This window comes from Ursus maritimus, unplaced genomic scaffold (genome assembly GCF_017311325.1).
Source record: "Ursus maritimus isolate PB19 unplaced genomic scaffold, ASM1731132v1 scaffold_31, whole genome shotgun sequence".
In the NCBI taxonomy this organism is placed as follows: Eukaryota; Metazoa; Chordata; class Mammalia; order Carnivora; family Ursidae; genus Ursus; species Ursus maritimus.
In genome coordinates, this window is record NW_024425675.1 from 22288696 (window position 1) to 22302238 (window position 13543).

General features: G+C 35.3%; 1 protein-coding gene across 2 annotated transcripts in view; it reads left to right on the forward strand.

Moving 5' to 3' along the window:
• The window catches only part of UPF2 (UPF2 regulator of nonsense mediated mRNA decay), a 105386-nt gene that overhangs the window by 69341 nt on the left and 22502 nt on the right, over nt 1-13543 (forward strand). For both annotated transcript variants that reach the window (XM_040645419.1, XM_040645420.1), the window contains exons 14-18: nt 302-577; nt 2713-2896; nt 8330-8469; nt 11278-11382; nt 11672-11770. In XM_040645419.1, coding sequence (XP_040501353.1) covers nt 302-577; nt 2713-2896; nt 8330-8469; nt 11278-11382; nt 11672-11770 — 804 coding nt within the window. The remainder of the gene's footprint in view (nt 1-301; nt 578-2712; nt 2897-8329; nt 8470-11277; nt 11383-11671; nt 11771-13543) is intronic.

Below are 13543 nucleotides of genomic sequence, written 5' to 3' on the forward strand. Positions count from 1 at the left end.
AGCTAATAGGGAGAATTACATGTTAACTGTGTCATCAACTCAGTTAATGACAGCTTAATACTAAATCTAACATTTAACTTGTTCTTTTTATTAAAACATTTTAAAAATAGCCATTTCTTAGAGAAAAAGGATACCTGGAAGTGATCACTTTATTAAAAAAGAAGGAAAAACCCCATTTTTTAAAAATCTGTTTTGTGTTCTTTCAGTAATTGGTATTATCAAGTGACAGAGGAGAATTTTACCTCTTTTCAACACATTACTATTCTTTAATGGAAATTTGTTTTTTGTTTTTTTCCTTTAGGTTAATCAACCTAAATTTAATCAGAGACGTATCAGCAGTGCCAAGTTCTTAGGGGAACTTTATAATTATCGAATGGTGGAATCAGCTGTTATTTTTAGAACTCTTTATTCTTTTACTTCATTTGGTGTTAACCCAGATGGCTCTCCAAGTTCACTAGACCCTCCTGAGCACCTTTTCAGAATCAGACTAGTGTGCACTATTTTGGATACCTGCGGCCAGTACTTTGACAGAGGTTCCAGTAAACGAAAACTTGATTGCTTCCTTGTATACTTTCAGGTATGTAAACTCAGATATGCAGTTCAGCATCATTTAATGCATTGCTGTGTTATAGGAAATATTCGAGAAGAAACAGGCTAGCATTCATATATCACATGTAAGGTGTGTTCATCATTATATTGGATTTTTTCTTCCTGCAAGTATGCTCTAGAGATTAAAAATATATGATGAATTCTACTATATAAACATTCTACTTGCATTGTCACTTTTATGGTTAATAACGATTGATCATTAATTTTGGGAATTATTTTGGTATGGTTTATAAATTTGGTATAGTAATTTATGGATTATAATGTTTGGTATGGTAATTTATGAATTAAATCACCCATGATTTTTGTACATCTGATAACATTTTTAACTCATCTGTGTTCTGATTTTACATTTAAAATTCTTGTTTCTAAACGATTTCACTTTTTTTTTTTAAGAAAAACTATCATTTTGGGGGAAATATGTTATTTTCAACACAGGAAAAAATATTTGTTCATTCATGGTAAATTCTTGGGTTGTACTTCCCTATCTTAATTTCAGTTCATTATGTAAACTTACGTAATTTAGATTAAGTACAGTATAAATTCAGAAACAAATCTGGAGACACTTCTACAAATTTTATAAGGTTGGTGTTCCAGAAGTTAACTTAGGTTTAGGTTGAACTGCTCACTGTTGAATTCTCCATGTGTTACTGAAATGAAGTACCAAAAGTACCATTCAGTTCTATATGATCGTTCTATTCTATATAATCTCTTGTTAGTGTTTTCTTTATTTATTGGTGAAGAAAATAAATTTAAAACTATAACTTTTGAAGTATCAAAAACATATCCATATAGTGGCTGGTGTTAAGTGGAGGCAAATACTCTGGGGGAAGAGCGGTTGTTAACTTTGTTCTATCACTGTACCTATGCAGTAGAGGACAGCTTATTACTCCCTTGTTTTCTGAATTGATAAGAAGAAAATGAGAAGGGAGTTTTGCAAATTTGAAGTCAGATTGCCTGTTGTATGTAAGGACTATCTTAAGTTGGAGACTGTATAGAAAACCAAAGTTTTGCTGCAAAATGTGATCTGTAACTATCAGCATCAAAAGTAAACTCTCTTTCACAAGACTGTTCTTATTTGCATTCACTCTGAAATCCCAGACTGAGAGAAAAAAGCCACTCAGGAATATCCAGGAGCAGATTGAGACAAAAGTATTTTTTGATTAACAAGCAGAAATGTGTAGCAGGATCTACCTAGGGAATTGGGAGTAAGGAGTGAGTGAGGTCTGGGGAATGAGGGCAGTATGTTCTAGGTCAGAGAATGTACAGTTAAGTATGGGAAGGCCAGGCGAAAAGGACCACCTGCAGCAGTGCTTCTAAACTTTAATATACATATGCATCACCTGGAGGTACTGTTAAAATGCAGATTGTGATTCATTTGGTCTAGGGTGGGGGCCCAAGAGTCCGCATTTTTAACAAGCTCCCAGTTGAGGTCCCCACTTTGAGGAGCAAGGACCTAGAACAAACTGGAGAGGAGAGAGCACCCAGAAGAATACCCTTTTATATATACAAGCAAATTCTTGGGTTGTGCTTTTTAGTTAAAAATGTAGAAAATAGAATGAAGGAACCAGGCTAGGAGGAGAGAGGGAAGATCTCTAAACCGTGCCATATACACAGTAGCTGTTCAATAAATGCTTGTGGATTAATGATTTTTCCTTATTTCAAAAACTGTATCTCCAGATACTTTAATTGACCTGTTTAAAAATCAAAGCAGGGAGCATAGAGAAAATAATAAAACATCAAAACTGTGGCTTTGAATCTTGTTGCTTTTGTTGTTTTGTAAAATAAATACTTAAACCCTGTTTGGTGTTTGGGAGTGGGGTTTCTGCCTTGTTTTAGTACCTGGAAATTTTTTTGATATTTTATTTATGATTTTTCCTCGCCTTTAAAAAGGATTTTTGACAGCTGTAATAAAAAAAATTAAAATCATCAAATGGTTTAGGAACTGGATTAGGATTATTGTTGACCATTAATAAAAATGGTAGGTGTTTTGTACAACTTTTTAGCTTAGTTATTATAACTAGGTTACATCAATATAGATTATTATTTTAAAATATTTTTGTTATTGATTTCTTATAGCTAAATTTATTTTTCATTTATTATCAGCGTTATGTTTGGTGGAAGAAAAGTTTGGAGGTTTGGACAAAAGACCATCCATTTCCTATTGACATAGATTACATGATCAGTGATACACTAGAACTGCTAAGACCAAAGATCAAACTCTGTAATTCTCTGGAAGAATCCATCAGGCAGGTACACGACTTGGAACGAGAATTCTTAATAAAACTAGGTAAGCAATTAATTACAGAGAGAAAATAAAGATGATATTTGGCGGATTGTTTCTAGAATTTGCTTTATATTGTTATCAGAGTTTGCTTTTGTATACTTTCTGTTTCCAATGTTGAGTGTTACCTAGTAGTGTTAGGTAAGACCTGAGTGGCATACTTCTTGATTTCATTAAATAACCCCAAGTTGGAGGAAAACAGTCACATAAGACTTTGAAGGAAAGGATAGTGATGGAAAAACACTCTCCTGTCAGCCTCTCTTAATTAGTAAAATTTTTGGTTGCTAATGCAAAACGCTTTTGATGAAAGAATCTCTTATATATACAGTATTTATTTTCAACAAGCATTATTTCCTAAGATAGTACAGGCTAGACACTGTAGGGGGAGTATCTGTTAGAAGTTTTGAAACTACCCTGTGGAATTTCAGACCTTATTCCCTGGGAGAGTTGTCTCTATTTCTAAGGACTAGAGAAAATGTGAGAACTATGTGCCGTAGGACAGTTGGTCTATTTACTTTCTCAACATCCTTCCAAGACTGCTCCAGAAGAAGAGTTAGCTCTTGAAGGGACTAGGAGCTGACGAACTTTGTCAGTGGAAATAACTGGAATGACGTGCAGCCTTACCAATCTGGTTTGCTTGCTAATAGTTCTTAGCATGTTAGCATGTTTTATTGTAGTCATTTCAAAGTGACATGTTTTTAGGCTGTTAAATTAGTGTTTTATTTCCTGCCAGCTCTTGGTACCCATATGTCTGTCATTAGGAGATCCTTAAGCTTCACCATTTATGCTAACTGCATAAATTTACTGTGTTGCATATCTAAAGAACTACTTTTCATGGGAAAGGTAGTTGTGACTTTTTTCCTCTAAAACTGTTCTTTTCATATTATATCCAGCATTTTAATAGGATTTCTTTCTCCAAAGATCCATCCTCCCTTGGAGAATATGATTGCTGCTATCTATTTGAGCAGTATTTTTAAAGGTGCTACTGATTGTGCAACTATTCACTTTTCTACCACTCCACCCATTAGGGCATATGTGATTCCTTTGTTCTTTGAACTTTGTCCCAAGTTATCTGCTTTTTTTTTTCCTTTTCAAATTTCCAAGTGTATAAAATGATCATTTCAGGCAGAGTACTCATTTGTCTTAATTATTTCATTTACTTCAAATGCTTTTTTAAAATTTTTTATTTTTAAGATTTTATTTATTTGAGAGAGAGAGCATGAGAAGGTGGGGGGAGGGCAGAGGGAGAGGGAGAAGCAGACTCCTTGCTGAGCAGGGAGCCCAACACAGGGCTCAATCCCAGGACCCTGAGATCATGACCTGAGACAAAGGCAGACACTTAACTGACTGAGCCACCCAGGCGCCCCTACTTCAGATGCTTTGATATAGTTAAGTCTTAGCCTTGTTTCCCAAAAACTTTTACCAGTGGTACTCTCTGTGTAGTGGGCATCAGGTAACACTAGTTTGACACCTAGCTTGGTAGAAGTAAAGAGTGTGGTGTGCTTTATCCTTTATAGAGCAAAGGGTTAAGTTAAAGGACCTTAGGCTTCTTTTGAGAGATCTGTTCTTGTTTAGAATATGGGAAGGAAAAAAACAGGCCACCATTTGTGAAACAAACTCTAAAAGATGATGACAACTAGAATCAATATGCTCCCAAGTTGTCCCATTTTCCTCCTGTTTTAGAGTCTAAATATCAGGAAGAAGATGTACATGAACGAATCTGTGTTAAATCTATTTCCTATTGATAAACCATAAGAGCATACAGTATCTTGCCTTTGATAGTTTTTTTGTTTTCAAGTACTTTGTAAATTCATTATTATTTTAACTTTATAATAGCCCAGTGCTAACATAATAGTTAATGAGAAAGCACTACAAAGTTCCCTTGTATTTTGAAAGTCATTTTAATATAATTAAAAGTAGTACTTGTTTGGAGCACCTGGGTGGCTCCATTGTTTAAAGAGCCAGCTCAGTTTCAGGTCATGATCTCAGGGTTGTGGGATTGAGCCCCACCTCAGGCTCTGCGCTCAGTGCGGAGTCTGCTTGAGGATTCTCTCTCTCTCTCTGCCCTTCCCCTCACTCTCTCTCTCACTAAAATGAATAAATACACCTTTAAAAAAAAAAGTAATGCTTGTTCATGGCAGAAATTGTGAAAAATACCAAGAAAACAAAAATCACATTCCATACACAAGAATAATCATCTGTTAACATTTTTTGGTATATGTTCTATTCTTTTAAAATTTTTTCACATGTTTGCAGTTTTATAACTGGATTTTTCCCTACCTAATATATTATGAAATTTCTTCCTAACATCATATATTTTTCTAATTCTTAATTGTATTCCTTTGTATGAATGTGCCATAATTTAATTAATCCTATTGTTTGATGCTTAGGTTATTTCCAGTAATTTTACATTACTATAAATAACATTTTTGTGTGATATTTGTGTGTATCTTGGTTTTCTCAATATAGACATAGAATTACTGGCTAAGACATTCTCTTTAAGAACAAAACCAAAATGGTTATAGGCAATATAATTTAATCTGGTTTTGGAACTTCTAGATTGTATTATAGCATAAGGAACAGAAATGAGGGAAACAGAAGTGAAAAAGAAAAGAAGCCATGTGAATAAATTATAAAGCCACAGTGTATTTCACGAATTAGAAATAAAATCAGTAGACCAGAATAAAAGGCCTACAGGTACCGCCAGTTAAATACAAAATAATTTATATATAATGACCTAGGAGTCTTAAAAATAGGATAAGGGCAACATGTTGGTCAGCATTTTGGAGGAAAATTGATATAGAGCCACATCTTATCAAACTCCAGATGGATTGAGCAGTTAAGTATTTATTTTTAGAAATGCTTGGGTGGCTCAGTTAAGCGTCTGCCTTCGATTCAAGTCATGATCCCAGGGTCCTGGGATTGAGTCTGCCTCAGACTCCTGCTCGGTGGGGAGCCTGCAACCTCTACCTACAGCTCTCCCTGCTTGTTCTCTCCCTCTCTGTCTCTTGCTCTCTAGCAAATAAATAAATAAAATCTTTTTTTTTTAAGTATTTTTAAATATAGATCTGATGATCAAGTATTTGGAGAGGCATTAATTTTCCCGAATTCTAAAACAGTAGAAGAAAGCATATGCGTGGCAACATATTTGGGTGTTTAAAGCTTTTATAAACTAGAAAAATAAAATTAAAGTGAAAATAGTTTCCATGGCAGGTTAGTTTCACTTACATAAAGAGCACAGGCGAATTGGTAATAAAATAGAATTCCCCAATGGATAAATGAACATGACATATTCATGGGGGGCGGAGGAGAATTGGTGTTTTTATTGAGTACTGTCTAATGCCAGAATGACACAGGGAGGTAATGTTAGTTATATTTGACAAATCAAAACACTAGGTTAACCTGTCAAGCCAGAATTCGAAGACTGTGCTCTCTCTGACATATTAAGTATGGGAGGAAATGCTCAACATGTCTAGTAAGGAGAAAAATACAATTTAAAGTAGTCTGAAAGGAAGTATTACAATTATTACTATCTCTGTTACGAGCAGGAGAACTGAGGCACCAAGCAGCATTTTGTTGTTTGTATTTTGTTAACCCTATGTCCTGAGGTGTAAATTTTTATCTCCCATTGTTTATTTTAGATTGACAGTGTCCTAGGGATCAACAACTGGATAATTATTATATTGCTTAGCAAATACAAAATATATTTATAAATTGCCTTTGAAAGTAACCTGCAGTGCAAATAAAATGTGTTAGAAATAGTCTGTATTTTCCTTACAAATTAGAAGTATGATTATCAAAACAAAGAACTTACACATTATAGTTCTTCCCATGATGCATGTTTTAAATGGATAGAACAAAGGTGTAAGGTGTAAGCTCATGCCATGTGAGTTTATCAGCACTGTGATATTTTCACTCAGAATGTTTAGATTTAGATGTGACTTTGTTTTTTGCCTTTGATAACTTAAATAACAATCCAGTATTCTGCTTCTTAAAGTCCCTATAAATAACTAAATAAATGTATATGTATAAAATCTGTATTTGTATCTGAAAACTAATAAGTGATAGAGAAATTTTAAGTTGATGGGTTCTCAGTCTGAAACACCAACTTCTTTTTTCAGCATTAATTTTCCTTTCTGAGCATTATCCAACTTTCCTTAATTTTTATTCACTACTTTAATCACCCTGCACTTTCGTATTTTTATCAGTTCTTGGTTAATTTCTTCAACATAAGACACCGGAATAATTTTTTACTCTTATTGGTTAGGTTATTCAAATTCTCTGGGCTTCAGTATTCCTCATAAAATGAAAGAATTAAATCATTACATGATTGCTAAAGTTTCTTTCTGCTCTAATCATCTAAGAGTCTGAATAAACAAGTATTTACTAAACACCTACTGTGTATTTATCAATATATGGCCTCTGGTAAGTTTTGAATATATAGAACAAGTTCTTTGTCTTCAAGGCCCTTATAATCTGATGTAACGTTTATGAAATCATTAGAAAAAAACATTACATGGTGTATCCTTAAATGTAAAGTGCTATGAGAAATTCTCCAAGTGCTTTAGGAGAAAGTAGGAAGAGTAATAGATTCAGGTACTCATTGCGTTTATGCAGGAAGTAAAATTTAGACTGAACTTAGAGAATGTATAGGAAGGACTGAAAGTGTACATTGAAGGATATTCTCTGTTGAGAAGAGTATCAGATGAGCAGGATTCCAAGATCTGTGCCAGAAAAGAGGCCCAGCTATAGGAGAAGGCTCAGGAGAGAGCCCGGGAAAGTCAGATCAGATGAGGCATCTTGAAAGTAGAGAGAGTGGTTTGGAATTCAAATGTTAATTAAGAAGAATTGACTAGGCAGTGAGCTGTGGATGAACAAGCGAGGTGGAAGCAAATTCAAGGCAGGGAGTTCCCCGAGGAGGAGAATGCCATTACTGAAGAAAAAAATTAAGCCCTTTGGTGACACAACTTTGCCTCCTTCCCTTAGTCTTAATGTGCAGACACTCAGATTGATAGCCAAATGTGATTTCTCCATGAAGACATAATTTTATATCTTCAATGTGGGAGAAATTCTAAAATGTCATTTGGTAAAAAGTGTGACCGAGGCTGCATCTTACATGGTCGAGGCTGCATTTTACATGCTGGTACATTTTGTTTGTATTCATCTGAGATGGAGATAAACAGAAGCTGAAAGAAAAAAAAAAAACATATATGTTTATATACACACATATATAATATATGTATAATGTGTCATTGCTTTTTTTGTTGAAATGAAGGTCTCTTTGTAAAATGTTACTCAAATAATTTTAAACTGTGTTCTTATTACTCTGAGAAAATGGTGGTTGAATTATCTCACTTAATACATACTTCTAAATTAAGTGGTATAATATTGAAAATTTACCCCTTTTCATGTTTTTTTCCACTTTCTCCTTGTTTCAAGGCCTAGTAAATGACAAAGATTCAAAAGATTCTATGACAGAAGGAGAAAACCTTGAAGAGGATGAAGAAGAAGAAGAAGGAGGAGCTGAAACAGAAGAACAATCTGGAAATGAAAGTGAAGTAAATGAACCAGAAGAAGAGGTGATGACTTTTGTTTATAGCCAATAGGTACATTTGTACAAGAGTATCTTGATTATTTGAGCCAAGATTTTCTTTAATGTATAAAATAAGATCTCCTGCTTAGTTTTATTATAGGAACTGTAACTAGTAGTATATGTCTGTTATAAAACCCATGGAATTAAGGTTTTTTGGTTTTTTGTTCTCTTTTTCAGTAAGAAACTCACAGTATTGACCAGAAGTTCATAGGACATTTTTTTATTAGGACCATTTTTTAGAGTAGATTTTGCTACTGCACTAATTAGATGAACAGAATCTAATAAATTAAACATCCTTAGTAAATGTGTCATTGAAAAGTGACTCATTTTCCTATATTTCTCACCTGAGGAGTTGGGATGTATTTCCTCTTTTTCAAAAGCGAACTTCTATAACTTTGAAATTTGTATCAGTTTTAACCATTGCTTCCTTTTCCAGTTGCAGTTGTGAATATCATACATGATATATGTGTGCTTGCTAAGTAGAAAAACACAATGTTCAGTTGGTGTTGCATGAGCCTTGTCCGGAAGGAGAAGAGAAAGATGTGGTTTAATAAATGAAGTTGGAGGAGTTTGCTTCTCCTCCCTCTCAAGACCACCCTTTCCCATGGCTGCTGTCCAAGCATAAGGAGAACATTTTAAAGAGAGAAAATAGGTTGATTAATAAGAGCAGTGGGAGATATTCTACAACTTCAGCTGAGAAAGAAGAAGGCTAGATAGAGTTCACTCTTCAGACAAATTGTGCTCTTTGTTTTCGTCTTGGTCCTCAACTTGGTCCTTGGCTCCACATGGACTTTCAGAGTTATTTGTAGCACCTAACAACCAGAATACTTCTTCCTGAATATCAGCTATGTAAATTAAAGATAACTAAAGATTAAGTGAATGTTCTGCTAAAATTCTAATGTAGCATTTATATAATTTAATAGTAAGTACAAGATTTATCATTATAGTAGCTATAATATTTACATGACCATTGCTGATGTCACGCTGTGAGGTAGGTGAGAAAATAAGGCACAGGTAGTTTAATTTGCCCAAGATCATAGTAGTAAGTGCTGAGTGGGTGTTTGAACTCAGACAGTGTGACCTGTGCTGTGCTGCCCCTCCTGCTTTCCTTAGCTAGCTATTGTGGTCCATTCATTTCCAGATCCCACAGATTATTACGTATAATAGGGATTAGGATAGTGGAATTCTTGTTCAGCATTTCAATTTCAAAAGTTAATCCATTTTATTTTGTCTGAGTAATATGAAAATAAAGGGTAAGGAGAAAAAGTTAATGCAGTTTAACTTAGTTTAGCTTAGTTTTTGAATAGAAAGTATTTTTTAAGTGTTAAGAAATGATTAATTTTTTAATAATATTTTTATTATATAATGTTAGTCACCATACAGTACATCCCTAGTTTTTGATGTAAAGTTCCATGATTCATTACTTGCGTATAAATGATTAATTTTTTTAAGAGCATCTCTTGCAAATTTGATTTTGAATTACAGACTTATGTTTTAAAAAGTACATTTCAGGGTGCCTGGGTGGCTCAGTCGGTTGGGTGTCTGCCTTTGGCTCAGGTCATGATCCCAGGGTCCTGGGATTGAGCAGAGTCAGGCTTCCTGCTCAGCGGGGAGCCTGCTTTTCCCCTCTCCCTCTGGCCCTCCCTCCCTCCCTCCCAGCTAGCTCTCTATCTCTCACTTGCTTTCTCTCAAATAAATAAATGAAATCTTTAAAAAAAAAAAAAGTTAATACATTTGAAAAAAGCGAATGCATTTCTTACATTCCCAGAATATTTCCACTTTAGAAACGCTAAAAATCTCTGCCTGTGTAGTAAATTATAACACAGTATTTGGATTTTTGGAATTAATTGTTATGTATACTAAAAAAGTTGTAACAAATTTAAATAATTCATTTTCTCTTAGAACTTATTTCTCATTCACATTATTTCTCTTAGCACAGTGAGAAGAAGTTGGATTTAGTGTAGTCTTTTTTTTTAAGTTACAGTACTAAGTAAGAGTGAATTGTGTTGTTGGAAATGGAAGAATACACAGATGGAGTGCAACTGTGTGCTTTTTGTGTGTGTGTGCCCTTTTGAAAAATCACTGAGGTTAAGAAATCACTGAGGAAAAATCCAGTCTTCTGTTTGAAAAGGAAATTTGCTGATAGAAGAGGGGTGGGGACACTGACAGGAGAGGATGGGGGTCAGAATGTCTAGCTCCTCTGCTTAATAAGCAGTGTGTCCTTGGACAAGTCACTTAACTTACCCAAGCCTGGTTTTTTTCCTGTATAAAAATGGGGACATGAAAGCTTATCCTGCCTTCTTCAGAATTCAGTAGAGCAAACAAAATGAAGTATGTGAGCGTACCTTCCAAGCTGAGGTGCTTTATACACTGTAGTGCTTTATACATTTAGTGTTCTTGCTTTCAGCTGCTAACCATGTTAAATTTGAACTATTTATCGACTTTCAGATGGGTACTAAAACACTACTATGAGAAATTCAGTCTCAAAATAGGAAAAATATACAAAAGGTTCAAGAAGCTCATTCCTTGTGCAATTCAAGGAAGAATTTCTACAAAGCCTCTTTGTACTATTAGATCAGCGGAAGACAGTGAGATGGGCTTTCAGCTACTGGTGTGCATTAGTTTTCAACCAATGCTGCTGGCTGACTTTGCTCTGAGTCGTAGGCAGACTGCGTAAAAGGCTGCAACTTGAGAATAATGAACAATTATACAGAAGTGTTTAAATCTTAAGGCATGTAAAATAGAGATCCTTTTCAAAATGTTTTAATCTTCTACTAATGTTGAATAATTTCAGGAGGGTTCTGATAATGATGATGATGAAGGTGAGGAGGAAGAGGAAGAGAATACCGATTACCTTACAGACTCCAATAAAGAAAACGAAACCGATGAAGAAAATACTGTATGTATGGCTGAAAATTGGCTTTTGAAATCATGCCACATTCTCTTTATTAATTCAGTTTTAGCTACTGAAGTTGTGTTTCTTGTGATTATTGAAAAATATTTCTTTGGGAATTCATTTTCAGTTTGTTTCCCTATCTAAGTACTTTACTATATTAACATTTTTTTTTAACATGTAGTAATGTTACATACTTGACTCACACATTCCTTGAGTTATGTTGAACCAAGTTATCAATACAAAACATGATAGTTAAAATTTCTGGTCTGGTTTCTTGTTTTGTTTTAATAAGGAGGTAATGATTAAGGGAGGTGGACTTAAGCATGTACCTTGTGTGGAAGATGAGGACTTCATTCAAGCTCTGGATAAAATGATGCTGGAAAATCTTCAGGTATGAACGGTTTCTCTGCTCCAGAGTGTCTTTTCACTACAGAATGCTACAGAAGTCTCCACATCTAAACACTTGCCGCTGCAGCAGCTTTTCTCTCGTGTATACAGGCTTGGCGGTTGCCAGTACTTCTTGCATCCCACATCCTGATTTGTACATTTCTTTGAGATACACTGGGAAAAAATGCAGTAAATATGAGACTTAGAACACAGTAATTTCATCATACGGGTCTCTGTCTTTCCTCTCTGAAGTCCTATCTCTGTCTCTAAGACCTTTTTACTTATAGTTTGTTTAGGATTCAAACTTTGCCAAAGATAAATATTTGGAGAAATTTAATATACCAAGTTCTTTTTTTTTTTTTTTTTTTTTTTTAAAGAGACAGCCAGCGAGAGAGGGAACACAAGTGGGAAAAGAAGCAGGCTCCCAGCGGAGCAGGGAGCCCGATGTGGGACTCGATCCCAGGACCCTGGGATCATGCCCTGAGCCAAAAGCAGACCAGACGCTTAATGACCGAGCCACCCAGGCGCCCCTAATATACCAAATCTTAAGTTTGATTTAAAATTTGAATAACTTGTTTGTAAATATTTAGAGGAATATTAGTCATTTGATGTTTAAAGAAATGTTGTTTAGTATATTCTTGACATTAATCCACTGGATTTTATAAAAAGCTCTATCTTCCCAGTAATTTAAATTAATTACGTTTTTCTGTAGTTAGAGGTCACATCCTGTGGACTGTTTACTTCCACCCTCTATATGGCCGTTGTTAAACCCGTTAGTGACTTGAGGAGACTGCTTCTTTTGGGATAGGGTATGAGGGCCTCATGCTGTAGGCTCATTGGAAAATGGGAAGGGAGGAAGTGAAAATACTAGTTACAGAGACAAGTGACTTTTGAGGAGTTTTACTAGAAAGGGAGGAGAAATGGAGAGGTGACTAGAGGTAAAAGAGGAGGGTTATTTTTAAGATGGAAGGTATTATAGTCTTTCTGTGCTGATGGAGTAATCTTTAGGGAAGAAATACTGGATTTTACTTTCATGGATGCTACCAAGGCCAAAAGCTAGGATAAGGTACAAATTAGTGTTATAGGTATATTAGGCCAATTTGCTTCTTCCTACATATGTTAAAGTTTTTTCGTATATCTAGAATTTTCATGAATTCTTAAATTTATGTCATTTAGGAGCATAAGTCATCAAGTAAGATAATCATGCTCCCTTTGAAGAGACAGATAATAAAGTTTATTTCTTTTAAGAAAAATATTTTTATTTATTCGTTTGAGAGAGACAGAGAGAGAAAGCACAAGCGGGGGGAGAGGCAGAGGGAGAAGCAGACTCCCTGCTGAGCTGGAAGCCTGATGCAGGGCTTGATCCCAGGACCTGGAGATCATGACCTGAACTGAAGGCAGACGCTCAACCATCTGACCCACCCAGGCGCCCCAACAATGTATTTCTTGAAGAAACTTCCTGTCTTACATAAGTCAATAGCCATTGACTCTGTTATTCATTTGTCTAATAAGTATTTATTGAGTACCTCTGTGTGCCTAGCACTGTGCAGTAGACTTAAACAAAGTAGTAAATAAAGGGGCGTCTGGGTGGCACAGCGGTTAAGTGTCTGCCTTCGGCTCAGGGCGTGGTCCCGGCGTTATGGGATCGAGCCCCACATCAGGCTCCTCTGCTATGAGCCTGCTTCTTCCTCTCCCACTTCCCCTGCTTGTGTTCCCTCTCTCGCTGGCTGTCTCTATCTCTGTCGAATAAATAAATAAAATCTTTAAAAAAAAAAAA